Raw genomic sequence first — 20,693 nt, forward strand, 5'->3', positions numbered from 1 at the left:
TAAATGCACGATAATATATTTTTACTATAATATGATTTTGTATTCAATTAAGAATCCAAATATTTTTTTCTGTTCAATGCGTTAAAAACTTTGTACTAATAAGATATAGGCAAGTGAAACAGAATGAGAATTATGTATTAATTCGTTAAATGAAGTATTCGACTCACTTGGTATCCTGTTTATTGCCCGCAGCGGCCTCAATACCCTTATCGTACGTATCGCCGATAAATTCATATTCTCCACATTTAAGCAATACTCCAACGCCCTGGAAAATATAATAAGAGTGTAAATAGTAATAATTAGACATAATTCGTTTCAACGGGTAATTAAAGTAGCAAAAGGACAAGTAAAAAAAAGGAAAGAAAAGAAAAGTACAAAATTTTCGTTTATTGGTAATTTATTAACTGCTTACATTAATTGTTTCTTTGAGAAATTTAATTATGATGGTGAAAAATGATTCATAATATACTTTTACCAAGTTCGGTAATAAATATTTAAATGCTCGACCAATTTCTTGAAAATGATCAGGATCTAGAATGCTACTTGTCGTAGGTATTTTTATTATTCGAAAACGATACAATCCGGACGAATAATGAATTAAATTGTTTATAATGTTATATATTAATTTAATAGTGATTATTAGAAATCAACCAACGGAAATAGCTGGCATAAGAAATATGACAGAGGATATTAGCCTACTCTAATATTTTTCAGCTAAAAGGTATAAGAGATACAGGACTGAGCGAACGTATTTGTTTGATGGTAACAGTTATTATTTCGGTAGAGGAAATCTAGTTAAGGAGTGAAACAGATGTAAGCAACGTGTATCGCAAGATCATATGAATAGATCGAATGAAGCGAACGACCCTTTGTATATTCTGTAGGCTCTCGTAGCATTTTGGAAAATACCGTCTAGGCCGGTTTAATAAATGGTTTACGATGATTGTCAATGAAGAGCGGAGAAATATAGATGGAAGAACGGATGTGGCTGTTTACTAAGAATACGAACTCCGTTATTTCTAACGTGGATGGCTGAACTTAGCTTTCGTCCAAGAGTGTGTGAAAGCTCTTCATTAAGGAATTCTGCTACGATAATAGAAATCAATATGTATAGTTCTAACTATCAATCGAGTGTGTGGTAAGATTTTTCTGTTGCCCTTCAACGTTTCGAGTCCAAAAAATGTTTATTTATTACCACATCAATTCCCTACATCTCATTTTCTGCAATTTGTCATCATTTCTCATTGTGTCAAAAAATAAATACTTTATTAGTCCAATATAATGAAAGGAGCTATGTTTTAGTACAATTAAAGCCAAATGTCCAAGGGAGTAAAGTAAGCGAAATAATATTATGAAGTGAACAATTATTAGCGAATAAAAATTTAATTACTTTTAAAATGAATATTATTAATATAACAACTTGGTATATGATCGCTAATAGCAGCCATTTATATCGTTTACCAACGCGATCGTTCGAATTTAGTTAAAGAATGTACAAAGTACCGCGGTTATTTTTACAGCTTTCTCCTGTCGGCTAATAGATATTAACAAGAACACATGATTCTCAAATTCTGCAGCATGCGTAAGTAAATCCTTTAGTCGAAAACTAACTCGTTATACATGCATTTATCGTTAATGTTTTCTTTAATCTTCTCTTTACTTGCCTCTATGAATAACCGAATATACGTTCATTCATAGAGAGCAATTTCAAATAAATAAGTGTCTGCCCTACTTTCCTTCAGGCGAAATTTTTCGATTAATCGAGGAATTAAATAAGGGATCTCCTTATCTGCTTTGAATAATTCACGATTCAAGTGACTATAATCAAATAGATTTTATTTGTCATTCGTTCATCACTTGAATAATATAAGATTTTGCAATTTCCTAATAGAATTATATTTCAATGCACTTCAACTCAAATGTAAAGTTATGACAGTATTTACGAGTTTAATTTTTGACAAATTAACAATCAATTTCCATAACTGTCCAATAGTAGAGAAATCATAACTATTAATATAGAAATAGACGATTGACAATCAGGATTTAACTGCATTTATTTACAACTGCATGTAATTTACATTACACACATAAATAGCATATTTATCACATTAGGTTAAATACATTGTTAACTTAACAATAAGGCACATCAGTGTTGTGAAAAGTATGAAAGGAATTGAGTACGTGTATTAGTAAAATTCATTTGATTATGTTAATTCATCCATGACTTATTGATCCGTGTAACTAATTAGAATTTTACATTTCAAAACGTCAATTTACCATATATATGTTTCGTTAGTATCTTCTTAAATGAAGAATAATGTTAAAATTGAAAATGATTCAACATTTTATCATGAAATCTATACAATAACATAATATTTATGAACAAGATAAAACACATATGTAAATAACCTGCTTTATACATTTCATGTAAAATGTCATTAATTTATTTTAAAAAGAAAATATATATTTTCAAAACTATTGCTATTCATTCATAAAATATAATTGTTCATTTAAATTCTTTTACATTGTTTCCATAATAACTTATTCATATACTAAATACAATTTTTATAATAAATGCTTAGAAACCATATTTATACTTACAATTTAATGTAGAAACAATAATTATTAAAATATTTCAAATGTACACATTAATTCATTACTGTTCGAAGTAATAAAATTTGTATTAATAAGTGCAATATAGTATTTTTTTTCTTAATTATTTCTAATACTACTTTATTACTATTTTTTCTTTATACTTAATTTAATTGAAAAGCTGTAAAGATTGAAAGTTAAGATTAATTTTTTAAATATTGATTAAGAACTGCGATACATAACGCTACAATTAAATAAATTAGTTAATTTTATTAATAATAATAGATTATTAATGAAAATAATTTCAACCATCATTATTTATATAATTTAATGAATAATTAAATAAATTGTTCTGAATGAAGAACAAGACAAATATTAAAATACACTCGAAAATAATTATTTTTATCATTATTTTTTTATAATATTTCGAATTATAATTTCCTATCTATTGATTGTGAAGACAAAAACTTAAAAGACAAAAAAGCATTGTTCGTCTGTTTTTATTTGATAAGCTATTTATAGAAACAAAATAGCTTTCAGACACTTATTATCTTGGATCTAAAAAAATTTGTATACTAACCACTTTCGTACTCTTGAAAATATCAATTTTTCGTAATATTTTCAATATAAAATAATAGCTGTTCTATTAATCAGGAATCTGATGCGATTTAGTAAATATTATTTTTCATAGAAATAAAACTAAATACACCAATTTATCGCATCATTTATATATGTGTTTAACGTATTCTAATGTTTTAATAAGGAGTTCTTTTTATCTTGGATCATTTATTTATTCTATACATATGGACGAATTGCAAAGCAACAGTGTGTGTGTGTGTGTGTGTGTGTGTGTGTGTGCGCGCGCGCGCGCGCGTGTGTGTGTGTGTGTGATGCAATTTTGCAAAATGTTTAAAACACTTACCCTGCAAGAACTATAAAGAAATCTAATCTATTCCAGGAATCGGCGAGGTAGGTTCCTTTTCCGTATATACCCATTGCCACCATTTTTATCGTCATTTCTAACGAGAAAAATGCGAAAATAATATCATCGAACATCTGTAATAATAAATAATAAAAACATCGATAAATTTTTATATTTCTAAATTTCCAATCTGATAATACATAATTAAGTAAAATTTTTGAGGGAGTGTTAAATAAAAAGTTTTTTTTGTAACAAATATTTTAAACATTTAACTAGTTGTAAGACCTTAAAAATCACCTTTATAAAAGACATCTATTAATTACGTTTTAATTAAACAATGTTTAAATTCTTATATTACAATGATGTAAATTGAATACATTCTATTTTGGAAAAATGGATTTAATAAATAAACGGTCATTTTTAATGTACAAAATAAACAAAATTGTTTATGTATAATCAATGTGGTTGAGATATGATATAAAATTTATTTTTGAAAATTATTTTATAATATTGAATTATTCTTATGTATATTAAAACGTCAATTTTGAAAAAAATATACTTTTGTAATTTTGAACAAGTAAAATTAATAACAACTAAAACTAACAAACGAGATAATTCAATGACGAAAATCAAATATAAAAAAGAATAAATATACAAATAAATATCATTGGGAATAAAGAATAAGAAAAAGTTGGCAAAAAGTCAACGTTACGCGGGGTTCCCAAGCGGTCACCCATCCAAGTACTAACCGCGCCCAATGCTGCTTAACTTTGGTGATCGGACGAGAACCAGTGCTTTACAGCATGGTATGAACGTTAACACTAACACTATTAAGGAATAAGGATAAAAGGTGAAAAGTACTTTCAATTTTTCCACGCAACACTATCGCATTCCCATGTATTGGTTGCTCCGCATTTTGTTCCAATTACCAGCCACCGTTTGGTGTGGTTGTGGGTAGTTTTGATGTGATAGGTATGGGTGAGGTGGTAGTTCGAGTAGATGGGAATGTGATATTGTGATCGTTAACGTTCATACCATGCTGTAAAGCACTGGTTCTCGTCCGATCACCAAAGTTAAGCAGCATTGGGCGCGGTTAGTACTTGGATGGGTGACCGCTTGGGAACCCCGCGTAACGTTGACTTTTTGCCATTTTATTCGATTTTGCAGTGTGGTTATTGTTAAAATTTTAATAAATATGAATCTTTTGTTTGTTTTTAATTAACTTGATAGTTTTTAAGAATAAACAAATTTTTGGATGTTACATATTTAATATATTAGATTAATATTTAAAAGTAAAAAAATATAAAATATTTGTTTCAAATTTTGTAGTATATTCAATAGAATACTTTTCACTTAAGCCGAAAGTTTCTTTATGACAAATATTCCATTAAGATATTGTAAACAGTGTCAAGTACTGAGCAACTATAACAAATAAAATTATGTTTCGTTGGTAAAAACACAAATTCAATTATTGAATTAATTTAATGCATATAATGATAGTATATATTTATTAGATAAATGAAAAAACACAAAATAACAATTATAAAAAGTAACAAATTTAAAGCAACTATATGAAAGATTAACAATAATTTTAAACACTAAAGAGCAATAAAAAATTATTTTTTTAATTAGATAAAGTTGGATAAAATAGTGAAAATTTTAATGTGTACTCTTCATAATCATCTTTATTAGAATAGAACAAATTAATAATGAATAAAGAGTTATGAATAAAACGAATATCATGATAAAATGTTAAAACGATTGAAGAGAGAAAAAAATAAAGAAACTACTACTATTAGAAGTCATATGGAATGAAGAAAATGAAGAAATTTATAATATTATAAGCGAAACTCACTTTTTGTGCATTTGAAATGTCGAAATAAAATCATATTCAATGTATTATACATAATAGGAAAAAAGCCCTAATGTGGTACTTTTACTGATAAATTATACAATAAAATATATATAATTGATTTTAAAAACTATAATAATATCGGATAACACAAATTAAATGCGATACAACCAAAAGTGATTGTAATAATAGTAAAGATTTACTAAACTAAAAAAATTAACAATTAATATAATTTTAGAATTCGGTTTTTTTTTTCAATGCTCAGCAATGAAAATAAAAAAAAAGACAAAATTTTATCTTTAAATTTGGAAAATCCTATTCAATATTCTAATTCAAAGACGACAAAACTAATTATATCAATTACTGTTCTCAATACAAAACATAATATTTTCAATAACATAAATAAACACTTTAAAAAGAAATTAAATGATAATATCACTATCCATCCACTGAATAAAATTTGAATTCTGTTTAAATAATTTTTTTTTAAATGTGAGCTTGATTATTGAAAAAATAGCGTACTAAACATATATAAAAGTAATTTACTTAAAATTATTAAATATAACATGATCTATAATTATTTACACAAACATGAATATATAATCAACCTTATCAATAGGAACAGCTTAATGAATTCAGTATTACATCAAATTTGAAACGAATTAACTGAAATCTCTAATTATTATAAATATATTAAATCATTGAATTATATTTTTAAAACGATAGATAAAAAAAATATAAACTCTGAAGAATAAAAATAACACGAGTAGTAAATTATTAAATGTACTATTAAACTAGAAAAAAGAAGAGCTTCATTTCGTGGAAATTAAATAAATATGTTTATGTTTAGATCAAAATAAGTGCGAAAAATGAAAATATAACAAACATTTGATAAATAGCATGAAAAGTAGCTCATGCAAGAATTATAAAACTCTGAAAATAAATATTATAGAAAAAAAATGAATCACATATTTATAAATTATCCATTGAACAATTTTTCTATAACGTAATCAATTACTTCAAATCTAAAGGTGCAATAATCATTCCATTGATGATTATCAACTGTAAAATAATTTGTACCAATACTAGTAAAATCTAAAAAAATATATAATAAATGCCATTAAAGCCATTAATAACTGAAACACTACTAATAAGCGACATCTCACAGGAGCATATTTGAATAAAATGTTTAATCAATATGATAAATTTAACCTAGACATTTTAATAAATATTATGACGTAAATCAGAAATGACACAATAATCTAAAAATAATATGATGATTATATAAATGATTTTACCAACTACATATATATATATATATATATATATATATATATATACAATATTTCTAATGAACGAAGCATTAAAAAAAATCTCCAATTTTAACAATATTCTGATTACATCAAGAAAATTAAAGCAATGTTATATAATTAGTTTTAGGTATTTTAATCAAATCTATAATTTTACAAGTGAAAGAAAATTTTCTACGGATGCGATAAAGACATTTAACGACCTATACAACCATCGATATAATCAACTGTAGTATTCTACTCTTTCTATAAATCTTATATGATATTAGTGTGACTAATTGAAACATATACAAAGTATTCTAATTTATAGTGAAAAATCAGTGCGATTATGTCAACACAAACATACGCTTTAACCTTGCTACTATGTTAAAAGATAAATTAAGATAGAATAAATATATATTGAAATTGTGTAGAGAAGGAGGGAAAAGAATTGTAAGGATAAAGAACTGTTTAATTTTAATTTAAGAATAAGGACTCATCTATGAAATTCATGTAAAATAATAGAAAATACCCATATATTCAATAATTAATTTTCAAACGCTACGTATTTTACAAACATAATAGAATCATTTTACCTACTATTTTGCTTATTTACTTACTATAAGAATAATGGCAGAAACATTCTTCTAATTAGATACAAAAGATTATCTTATGAGAAGCGGATAAAAACAATACATAAATGTGTGCATAATCTTATTCTGATATTGGCTTTCTTATAATTTAGACTAATGTACGCATTCATAAACTGATAAAAATTGTTTTCATTTTCATATATTAATTCCTTTAAAATTTTGTACACGTTGAAATATGTTTAAAAATAAGTTAAATCTATAAAGATAAAAATCTATGTGTAATTTTGTTGTTTAATTTTTTAAATTTATAATAATAATTTTATTATTAATATTAACGTAGGGCATAAATAATTATTAATAAATGAAATGATTTAGTTTTTAATGAATAAATATTATTATGAATTAGTATGAAAATCATATTTTTTGCACAAATAATTATAAGCATAACTAACCATTATTATCATATTGTTATTTTCAATAAGTTCTTACAATATTAATATTCAATATTTTAGAATAAAGAAACATTTAATATAAAGTCTAATTTCAATAAGGATTTTACAAAAGGATTATTATAAAATCTGTATAAAATATTAATAAAATTTTTCATGAAAAGAACAAAAATTGCATTTAATTCCTGTTTAAATTTAGACTTGTTATTTATTTATAGTTACATAGTTTCAAGACTTTTGATAATTTATCAATACTTTAAAATGCTCATAACAAGTAATTCAGTTTATAACAATATCCTTTTTGTATTATCAAAACTTTAAAATATCATAATAGTAGCTATTAATATATTATAAAGCATAAAAAATAATTTTGCCTATGTATATGTTTATGCATATGTAGATGTATAGGCATGTATGCGTGCGTGCGCGCGCGCGTGTGTAAACATATTACCCATCATTACACACATAAATACTATTATAATTATAGTATTTATGTATATAAGTATTATGTATATAGCATTATAAATTAATATTACTTTCAAATAAAATCAAATCATAAAATTCTTAATTCTATTTTAATTGCGTTTATTTTCATTATCTTATTAAAATGAAATCAATTTTGATCATATCTTCTTCATTCAAATTCTATTTATTTCTAGTCTAAATTTCTATTCTATATAATTTTTCGCTCTCATTCGCCATTATTAAAAATAAAATCTTCATATTTGGTTTTAATAGCAAGTTAAATATGGATACGATTCATTTTCTAGTCACATTAAAAGTAAAAAGTTTCAAAACTTAAATAAATGACATTTTTATAAAACCCGAAAAATGCCCAAGTATACACAGTTTTTAAATTTAAATCGAGCATCATTGGTGTAACATATATTTTCTAAGTGAAGGTTTGTATTCTGACACCATAAGACAAAAATAATTTTATTGTAATCCAAGTTTAATTTGTGTATTTCATGAGATCAATAGAAAATTTTGACGTATATTGCATTGAACGTGGTGAAATAAAATTATTATATATTACATATTTATTATATATATTTAACAAAAAATTATTTTCTCATTATAAATATAATTTCTTAGTTAAAATTTCAACATTGTAAGTTGAAATTATAAAAAGTAATAACTTTTTTTGCTACTAATACAATATATTTTAGAGGGTTAATATTCACTTTATGGATTGTTTATGTAGTTTATTTAGTTAAAAAAAGAGGAATATTATTTAAAGTCTTTGGACTATATTTGATTTTTATTTCTAATACATTTCCTATGAAAAATACATTTTATACCGAATACTTATTAATATTAATATAATAGAATTTTTTCCATTGTAACTAACAATACTAAATCTATATTGAACCCGATTTGAATTGGAAATATTTTTATTACGTGAGTTAATAATTTCAAATATTGGAATTACAGTACGAGTATTTTATCTCGTGAGCACTAATTATAGACTCTTATTAGGGTCACGGAGAAAAACAATATACTGCGAGATGGATCAAACTTTTCTTCTAAATAGTAGTGAATTTTATTTATAATAGAAAGTTATCTTATTTTTTAATTAGTAAATAAGTTTATTCAACAATGCATATTTGAATACCCTACTTTCAATAGTTGTTTTCTCTTTTTATAAAATTTATTTTGGCAATTCAAAAATAAATAAATTATTTTTGTTGTATGATAAAATTATTTTCCAATCGATACTATAAAAGAAGTGTTCAATTGATCCAATTTTTTTTTTTACATTCATAAAAACTAATATGTAAATGAAACCATTTTTCCAAGTACTATTAAAATTCAGTTATCTAATATCCATTATGCTTTAATTACATATAAATTCTCAAAAGAATAATGTGTAAATTTCCTAATGTAATTCATATAAATAATAATCTTATGCAAAATTGTTTTAAAATTATTATAAATTTTGAACTTGATTTAAATAATTTTAGATTATTTATCACTATACTTGATACGATATTTATCACTATATTTTTTTTTGTGTAATATATGGTTTAAAAAGTACTGATGAATTTTGTCATTTAATATGAAATTTAAATTATTCTTTAATATTTGTGAATTCGTGTAAATATAAATTGATGCTTCATATCATTTTTTTCTAGTTTTAAACAATTTTTCAAAACATTAATTTCTATCATTAACACAATAATTAACAATATGTTAATTAATAATATATAAATTAAAAAAAATTTTCATTTTAGTTATATGATAGAATAAATCTTAGATGTAAATAAATTGTAGATGTGATAGATCGACTAACAGATCTCTTTAACAATATATTTAAATACATAATCAAATGATTAACTCAGTTTGATAAAACTTGCGAATAATATATAAAGAAGATTTTCATCGTTTTTTCTTTTAATAATTCATAATTCATTTTGTTTGCATGTTCGCCTGCCTACATCCATTGAATAAGAGATATTTGGCTTTATCGATAATAAAATGTTTCCAAAAGAGATTGAACTTTATGGAACCATTGTAGCTAAGTGAAAAGGTTGAACGGAGCTTTTTAACTGTAGAATCATGTGCGATCGTGTACATGTCCAGAATATGTTCTCATAGAGTTTCCTTTTACGAGCTTAGAGGCATGAAATCCTTGTTGCAAATCTTCTTCGAGAAGTAAGATTTTTGCTTAGCCCATAAATCTTTGCTTGAACTGTATTTTACATATTAATTTTTTACTGCATTAATTTTTAAGGCCTTTCTTGTATTGTTAGGGTTTTTTGCTATTGCGCTCAATGATAAAATCATTATTTATCCTAAAGATTTATATTAATTAATGGCTAGTAGGTTACTAGTACTAATTTTGTTCCGAGAGTTTTAATTTACGGAATCTGTATCTTGCGTCTAATAGTGTATTATACAATAACTATAGTTCTTCTTTGAGATAAAATTTATTTGTTATAATTGTTTTATTTATGGTGTAATAAAGATACTAATTAAAAAAGTTTAATTACTGCAATAATTATTAATGATCTTTATAAAGGTAGTTAAAAAATTAAGGATTTATGATTATCCTTTTAAAAAATTTTTAAAGTATTTTTGTTTTGTTTTTGTCGTTAATTTGATTTTATAATTATTGCTTTTATTACTACTGTTATTCTTAATGGCTACCGGAATCTTTTGCTTAACATCTGATTAGAAAACAATTACTTTCTTAAGCTTGTAATAATCATATAATTAACTTATGCCCAGTATACCTACAAATCTTAATTAATCTTTTTACATTAAGATTCTATGATCTTAATCTATAATAAAGACTTTATTTTCTCGCTTATTATTGTAGTAATCACATATATTTTCTTTTATTTTTTATCTCAATTAAATATTCAATTCTAAATAATTATGGAAATCTGTTTATTAATTAGATTATAATATTTACATATAACATTAATAATTATTTATTATTAATAATTGAAATAAAATTATTCTGTACATTTTAATTTATTTTATTTTAAATAGACTTTTTTTATTGGTAATATTATTAATTTAGTTATTATATTATATATTATATTAAGAATAATTTATTAATAAACTCGAATAATTAGTTTCCACATTTTTCTATTTACTTCGAAAAATTATGTTATTTTTAATTAAGCGATTTTAACTATACACTTCGATAAATTAATTCTATTCAAATTATTATTCAAGTAGGATAATTTATAGATTTTTCTTAATATATTACTAAAAAGATTTTTTTCGATCTTAAAATCCAGTAATAATTTTCTATTCTTAATTACGACTATTTATTATCACTAAATCTAATAATTGATTATTAGATTGTTAATTTAAATCATCATTACTTTCATTTACATAAGTATATAATAATATTGTAGGAATTGAAATTATTGCTAACGACATTTTTTTATTTATTAAATTAATGTCATTATTATTAATATAAATTTTAATTTTTTTAAACATCTGATAAAATTATCGAATTGGCGAAATCAGATTGACGAAATCTGATTGACGAAATTTCCAATTTTCTTCTAATAGCCACTTGATTATCTAAGTTTGATTGCTTTTTGGCGTATAGTAATGAAATTCACATAGATAATCGTTCAAAATAAACTTCGATGCATGAGTAAATACTTTCTAAGTAAAATAAAAATAGAATTTTTGAATGAGTGAAAAACTGTTAAATATTTAAAAAATGTATTTGCAATCTCCATTTTCAATTTCCATAAGTTTATTCCAACTATTTATCTCACATTTTACTTATAACTTATTATATTCTTTATACTAATACTATTTGTAGTCCTAGTATGTGCCAAAAGAATAATATACCAATATAATACTATTCAAACAAATCACTTTTATGTGAAGTTAAATAGAATAAATTCCATTAAATTCATATTGAATCAAATTCGTATAAATCTTAATTCTTTTAATGAATTTATATATTTTCTAATTTATCTACGTACATTCTTTTTTAGGTCTTACTCTAAGATTTTCGATATGTAATTGGATTTATAATCCGTCTTAGTGAGTATATATACCCATATATAATTCAATCATAACTGGTATTTTATATATGTATATTAATAGTGATTATTAACATTTTTAAAAATTGTACGTATTTTTCATTTATCATTTATTAATATTTTAACAATTACTTTAAATTGTCGTATACGAGTAGCATTCTTTCAATACACAAGTGCTAGTTATTAAACATGCACAGCAGATAATAAAAAATTATTATGGGTGTTTATATGGCAACGACATTTCATACTTGAATTAATAAATGAATCAGTAAAACAAAAATTATTTACCTAATTATGAATAGTATCATACAAATTTTCAAATCTTACAAAAAAAAAAAAAAAAAAAAAAAAAAAAAAAACTATCAAAATACAAAAATATTCATTAATAGATAACATAAATTTTTGCTTCTAAAACGAAGATAGTTTTCAATTTTGTATGAAATGAATTATTAATACATAAATCTTTTAATTTCTAATAAAAATTTTTCCCTTTCATGACATTTAATAATATATATTTAAAATTAAATTATACGATAATTAATAAATAATTAATAATAAATACAATTAATTTGTGCCTTAATTACAAATTATCTCTTAAAATAATGAAAAATAAAAACAATTTATAAAGTATGTATTAGTAATGTATAAGTGATGTATTATTTTGTTATATGGATGCTTTAACTATATACTTACTTATTACTTACAAAATACAGTTAATATCTACATACGAAACAAATAAATTACATTAACTACATATAAACGTATATTGTTTTGAGAATTTTTCAGTAAAATGTTTGTCTATGTATTTAAATCTAATTAAATATTGTTTTTCTACGAATACAAATATTATGTGAAATATAATTTAAACTGTATTAATTTAACCTCTTGCAGAATAGACATAAAACTAATACTATTTACAGTGTCAAACGTAAATTCAATACGAATCTCAATTTTCATAAGCTTAAAGTATACTGTCATCTCATAAAAATGTGATATTTATTAGTCATAAAGGAAAACATGAGGCATATCAGTTATTATATATTTTCAACAGTTACCTTATCCCTGTAAAGTTTTTAATATAAAATTTGACTTCGTTCAATAATCTATTCAGAATTTTTTACAAACTTATGATTTTTATGATTTTTAGCTTACTGTTTTTATGTTTAAAAATGAATTATCCAGTTAAATATAATATATAAAAGTATGATTTATATTAATTATGATGCATATTATATGTTCAAGTATTTCGCAGTATTTTTATTACAAAATTTTATGATAAATTACTTTATATTTTTTAGTTTATATTAGATAAACTTTGAATAGCTATGAAAGATTTAAAACTTCGTTTAAATTTTACAAATAATTTATTTTTATTACAGCTACTTTTTTAAAAATTGTCTTATTCTGTTTTATGTAAATAAAGTTTTGTTTAAACAATTCTTTTTAAAAAAAAAATTTATTTTATCTTTGTGTCCTCAAATATTTATATTAGTGTAAATATTACAACAAATATCAATATTTGTTGTAAATTATTACTTTAAAATACTTCATACTGATTTTTATGTTCGCCAACTGAAAGTACATGAATCAGGAATATTAATTTGGAGTTTTAATTAAAAAAATGGTGCATTAACCTGAATATCTGAAATTGTAAAAGATTTACTACTGGTTTTGATGCTATTCTTTATAAAAAAAAAAAGAGAAATAGTTTATTGACTTTACAGTAAAATTTTATAGTCAAAAAAATTGTAACTAATTAATCAAATAAAGTACATTGAATAAATATGAACAAATATTTATTAGTACGTATGAAAGCAAGATTTCATTAGAAATCTTTTCAAATAGTACTGTAAATAGTTAATTTGTACGTATTTAAAAATTACTTATATAAAATCAAGAATATCAATGTATTTGGTTATTGAAAATCCTAGAGGCCAATTTTGTGAATTTAAGACTACATTTTAAAGACATTTAAAATCTTCGATATTCACTTGGAATAACATATGATAAATAATCTTACCTGTAAAATTTTGCACCGATTTGTGACACATTGGTCATCGACGCACGGCTGGTACATCCCCAGGGTAATACAATTCAACAAGATCACCATCATGCTTATTCTTTCGAACCACGTATTTATCAGATACTGAGTTAAGGAAAATACTGTAAAGGCATTGTCAATATTGAAATACATGTTGTTAAAATTTCGTAGGAGCGTGATATTAGTCGAATTTTCAGGATATTTTGAGGATGCGGAAGGTCTTAATTTAGTAGCAAAATGAAAGAATAAGGGGAGCAATTATATTTTGTTTAACTGATATTCTTTACATCGATGTAGTTACAATCATTATCTAAGCTTATTCAATTTGTTTATGATATACTAAAATAAAAACCAAAAAACAATTTTATTGGCCTATACATTTACGCAAAACCTTTATTAAATTTTTTACAGAAGGATAAACTTTCATTCGTTATTGGCAGACTTTCAATTCACTCCCATAAAGAGCATAATTTCTATTGTACTTATAGATAAAAATTTTATACAAAATATATAATTGAAATATTTTTTCAAATAAATCTATATATTGAAAGAAGAATTACATTTATTATGTTTAGTAAATTAAAAATAACAAAAACGATATAAAATTGAATTATTACAAAGCAGTAAAATAAAAAACAACAAAATGTAGACTGATTTGTAGTTTTTTATACATCTTTAATTAATTTCACGTTAAATGAAAAAAAAAAAATTAGTGAGTAAGCAAAGGATATTTCATTGAGAAATATAAATTGCTAACATAAATTTGTTTTTAAGTCTGTTCAATCGAATGTAACCAAAATTTATTTATTAATAACAATGTCTGGCCTAAAAGAATCGATGCAGCTAATCGATTATATTAAATAAATTTATCGAAAGAAAACATTAAATTTGTATTATTACTCAGAAACATTAAAGAATAAACGTATACAATAGAATGTGATATAAGATATTTCAACTGAAATATATTTACTTTCGAAACTAGAATGAAAGGAAAATTCATTGGTTCTATTAAATTTCTCAGTCAATATGTACACGCAAAATTTATATATCAATCATGATAATTTATAGAATCCTCAAGATAAAATAATTAAAAAATTTTTAAATCATATAAACTACCTCAATCTACTACCCATGCTTACATATTGTTTATAACATACTATTATATCAATAATTAATTTGTTTAATGAATAATTTGTTTTAATAAATTTTAAATGATGATCAATGGCAAATAAAAGACGATAAATTGATATCTGATAAACCTAATGTTATTGTTTACTTTATATTGTTGTAAGTTCAATAAATAATATTCTTAACTATTTATATTAAATATATAATTAGTCATGACTGAAAATTAATAAAATATATTAAATTCAAATTGGAAACTTTCACAAATATGTTGATTATAATTAATGAAATTACTTTGAAACTATAATTAAACTAGGTTTTATAATTACTTATGAATTGTAATTATTTTATACTTGTATATTTAAAAAATTTCTAGTCTTCGGGTTATTAAAATATAGTATACAGAAATTATAAATGTAAATATTGCTTTTATAATTCATGTAGTTATTATTTTTTACATCATGATCGCACATATAGAGATCTATGTGAATGAAAGTTTCAATTTTACTTTAAAATTAAAATGCTAACTTAATGAATTCAATTTATATATTTTACCAGGAAGGAATTTGATGATTGAAATTATATGAATATTGTACCTTTTCGAATATAATATTATACAAAATTATTACATTGATTAATAAATATGTGATAGAAATATAAAAACAAGAGCCCAATATAACAACAAAAATCCATACAAGTATCCCATTAAAATTATACGTTCATTGTATTTTGAATTTTGATTTTCCTTTTTGTATTCATCTATATTTATTAAAGCATTCAAAATATAAAAATTTTTTACAATATTTTCAAGTTTTATTAGTGATTAAAATAGTAGAATTTTATTAAATCTTTTAAATTAAAGCAACTACAATCGAAAAAAACAGAAGCAAAAATAAGACAGTAGAGACAGACATATTCGTTTAAGATAATATAATTAGATGTTTTAAATAATTTTATTCTAGATGTAAAAAAAACATATACTATGAATAATAAGTTAGCAATAATTAAAATTATAATTTCTTATAATTTTATAATTGTATGTAAAATTGCTACAATATAGTGTAGATAGATTTTCTATAAGAAGTGCAAATAACTTTAAGTATGTAGGATTGTTATCATATAAATATATTAAACTGAATTGTAGATTATTATTATTATTAATTCTTGTAACAATTTAAGCTAACATTATATGATAATAAATGTACAAATATAAATTTATTTTTAACAAATTGTAAAATGTGTTATATCACCTTATTAAAAATACATAATAATAATTTAACTCAGAATTTAAATGTACTGTTTGCATTGAAATTAGTGAAAAATTTAAAAAGAATTTTTATCAAAATCTGATCAAATTTTTAAACAAAATCTGATCATTTAATAAATTAAGTTTAATAGTATCTGTACACCGTTTGTATTTCCCATTTTCATAAACCAATTTTACTAATCATAAGTCATAATTATTGTATAAATATTTGTATAAAATAGACACATTCTATAAATTCCTTAAAACTCACTGAAAAAAAATTTTTTTAATGAACAGATTTGTATATGATAATTAACGTCAAAAAAGTTTACATTATATTATTAATAAAAATGTTTGAAAAGTAATTAAGTTTATTTATAATTAAATTATTCAAAGTGAGCTTTTGAAATATGAAAATATTGAGAATATTATGCAAATTCATTTAAAAAATAAAATACGAACAATCTTATAATTTGATTAATTGAGAAAACACTGTACTGGCTATTAAAATATGAAAAAAAAATTAATATTACTAAATTTTACAAGTATTTATTAACCTTTTCAAATGTAAGGGGTACTAATGAAAGTAGTACTACCAAGGATTTTCTATTAAAAAAATATTGGTGCAAATTGGAAACCAGAAGCAAAAATTAGAATTCAAATTAGAACTTTATGAATTAAATTAATTAAAAAAAAAATAGAAAAAACAGAAATTAATAAAATAATAAAAAAATATTTATTGATAAATAAAAATATAATTATAAAATTCTTGTCCAAAATTTATTAATAAAATTATTAAAATAATTATAAATAAATATTAAAATATAATAATAATTAGAATAAATCATTGTAAAAGAGAAATTTAAAAAATTATTTATTCATGTTATAGTTTTTTGTTTGGTAGCAAAATTTGAAAACTTATTTAAATAATGCATGTATCCATTGTCACTTGACGTTCGCAAAATTTAATGATTATAAAATAAATTTTATAATTCTAGAACAAATCGTTTATAAAATGTTGATATATTGCAGATAAGATGAAAATAATACAATAATAGATCTACATATTATAGAATTGAATTGAAAAAGTATTCATTTTTTAAAATCTTATGAAAGTAATAAAATTTTGCTGAGAAGCTTAATTGACTTGCATATATTGAAAAATGTAAGAAAATCAACAATATATAGAATATAAAAAAGAAAGTAAAAATAATAAAGATTTTAGATACATCGAGATAAGGTAAAAATAATATTGAATTCAAATTTTGAAATCTAGGACGTACACAAGATCTTTGATAATGATAATGTCAAATAAATAAAAGTAATTTTTTCAGTGTTATAAAATATTCACTTATAGTATTAATTGAATATAGTAATAAAGTAGATATTAAATTAAAAATCAAGGGAAACATAAACAGCTGTAATAATAATAATAATAATTATTATTATTATTATTATTATTATTATATAAAAATAATAATAACAATAATAATACTTATTTATAGTAATAATAATACTTATTTGTACTCGATATTATAAATCCTACTGCGTATGATAGTTTAAAATGCTTAAAAACAAATGTTCAATTTACACATCAATTTAAAACAAATTAATAGTATGATACAAAATAAATATTCTTACATAATAAATTTTAGAATATGCATGAAATATTTTAGATTTAAAATAGTATTTTACAAAATATTTATTTTTTGCGCTTCTTGTTTTAGATTAATAGATAGCTGGAAAATATTTAATTTCTAAAATAATGATAGAAATCGAAAATAAATGAAACACAAATAATATCACAAAGTAACTGGCTAAAGAAATTAGAAGATTGGATAAAACTTTTATGTAACTGATACAATAAATAAAATGAATTCTTTAATTATCATATACTTTTATATATTTCTAATAAAAGCTGACAAAAATTATAATTTATATTCGGGCTATAAACTAAAAATAAAAATATATTCTATAGAATTGAAAAAAACCAAGTAAATAACGAAAGATTATATAATTATTAATTAAAAAAATTTAATAAGGTATGTATTTAATGTAATTATTATAAAACAAGAAATGTCTACCGACAATATTAAAAAACAAATTCTGAAACCCAAATTCATAAGAAAAATAAAAATATAAAAAGATTATGTAAACATTCATAAATCTGTTAATTAATCAATGAAATAACTCAAAAACACAAAAGAATAGTGTACAAATATAAGAGGGTGTAATAATTTACTATAATATAACAAATAAAATATAAACATATATTTTTGATATTTAAAATCACATGTAAACACGAAAGAAAGAATGAGAGTGAGAGAGAGAGAGAGAGAGAGAGAGAGATAAACTATTAAGCACGATAAAAAATTTACACTTTATATAGAGATTATCATAACAAAATTTATATATATATATATATAATGTATATATTATAATAAGTACGTTAGATGGGAAAAAGGAAAGAAAAATATTTATCAAAAAATTTCATAAAAGATTTGTTGTTATCTATATAATATATCAATGGATATTATCTAAAAAAAAATAATCAATAAATTAAAAAAAATAGTTCAAGCCTATAAAATAAATTACATAATTTTGATGAAAAAAAAAATAGGAAGTTCATATATTAGAAATAAAATAACTTTGAACACAAGGTTAAATTAAAAATAAATTAATCGGATTTAATCATTTTGATATAAAATTAAAAAGTTAACATTGATGTAATAAATGTTAGAAATATAATAAATATAAGAAAATGGCATGTAAGAATTATTTATTGAATATAGAACAGTTTTATTCATTCATAGTAAATTACATCCTATGAATTTCTTATCTCATAAAAAAGTTATAATCGTCGATTATTGATTTTTATTTGATTTTCTTTTCATTTACTTACATGAATACATGATATCAAATTTTTAAAAGAACAAAACTTCTAATCAACATTGAAGCAAACATCCTTGTACATTATTAAAATCGGAATACGTTATAAGAATTATATATATATATATATATATATATATATATATATATATATATATACATACATATAGTATATGAAAAGTGATAAAAAAAAGCTGGTTTTTGATGTGATAAACTAAATTATTGATTAACTACTTCATAGAAATTATAATGGATAACGTCATATAACTGAATAGTCTAAATCAAAATTACTTTGAAATTAATAGAAACAGAGAAAGTCAAACAAACTTTTGATTGTAGAGCATTTGATTATCTAAAATAAATTACATTAAAATAATTGTTTTAATAATTGTTTTTTTTTTCTAAAGATAATAGTTTATTGTTCTTGTTAAAAGTTGCTTAATATTGTTTATTTCTTCTAATTTGAACTTGTTAATATGGAAGTTGATATATAAGATTACCACTACATCGCTAATAATATATCGTTTGCCAACTGTATATGTAAAATATTTAATTAAAGTAGAAGAATAATTGCAAGTCAAAACAGATAAAACGGAGAAGCAAAGGTAAGTAGGCAATTAATGGTAGACGATTGAAGAGGAAAGAAATATTTCGATTCTCTAAAAGCGACAAATTGAAGTCTCTCGAGTCCCTTTGCTTTGCTCTGTTTCTCGATAGAGAAAATAAATAACGAAAATTCTATAGCCAGTAGCATATGATCCCATAGCCAGTTAACAATTGAGAAGATGTTTGGCATCTGGACGTGGATGATGACACGGGTATTAACCTCGGATGTCCGAGGATAGGCTCGATCAACTCCTCGTCGTGTAAGCACCTGGAGGACACTGTCTGGAGATGCTTGGGAGGAACGGAATATCGACTGTTTTCACGATAAAGAAGCGACGGAGGAGTGCCCGATGAGGGGGTGGGGGACTCAAAGCTTGGTTTTCCCGCATCCATCTTTGCGCCCAGCAACGGTAGAAAATCGTCGTAGGCAGGATGTCCGACGGAGGGTGCCTTATTTTATCAGATCGATCGTTTTTATAGATAATTAATCAATAAGGGGAATACGTAAATGTAATAAGGGTTGTATTTAATTCGCAGAATTTTTCATCCTTTATTTGAAATAATTTAAT

General features: G+C 22.6%; 1 protein-coding gene across 1 annotated transcript in view; it reads right to left on the reverse strand.

The window, feature by feature from the left end:
• The window catches only part of Ca-alpha1T (Ca[2+]-channel protein alpha[[1]] subunit T), a 121,303-nt gene that overhangs the window by 62,735 nt on the left and 37,875 nt on the right, over positions 1-20,693 (reverse strand). Inside the window, exons 2-4 of the mRNA XM_011498861.1 lie at positions 14,238-14,349; positions 3,515-3,648; positions 168-265 (exon numbers count right to left, since the gene is read on the reverse strand). Of these exons, the coding sequence (XP_011497163.1) occupies positions 168-265; positions 3,515-3,648; positions 14,238-14,349 (344 nt within the window). The remainder of the gene's footprint in view (positions 1-167; positions 266-3,514; positions 3,649-14,237; positions 14,350-20,693) is intronic.

This window comes from Ceratosolen solmsi, unplaced genomic scaffold (assembly GCF_000503995.2).
Source record: "Ceratosolen solmsi marchali unplaced genomic scaffold, CerSol_1.0 scaffold30, whole genome shotgun sequence".
Lineage (NCBI taxonomy): Eukaryota > Metazoa > Arthropoda > Insecta > Hymenoptera > Agaonidae > Ceratosolen > Ceratosolen solmsi.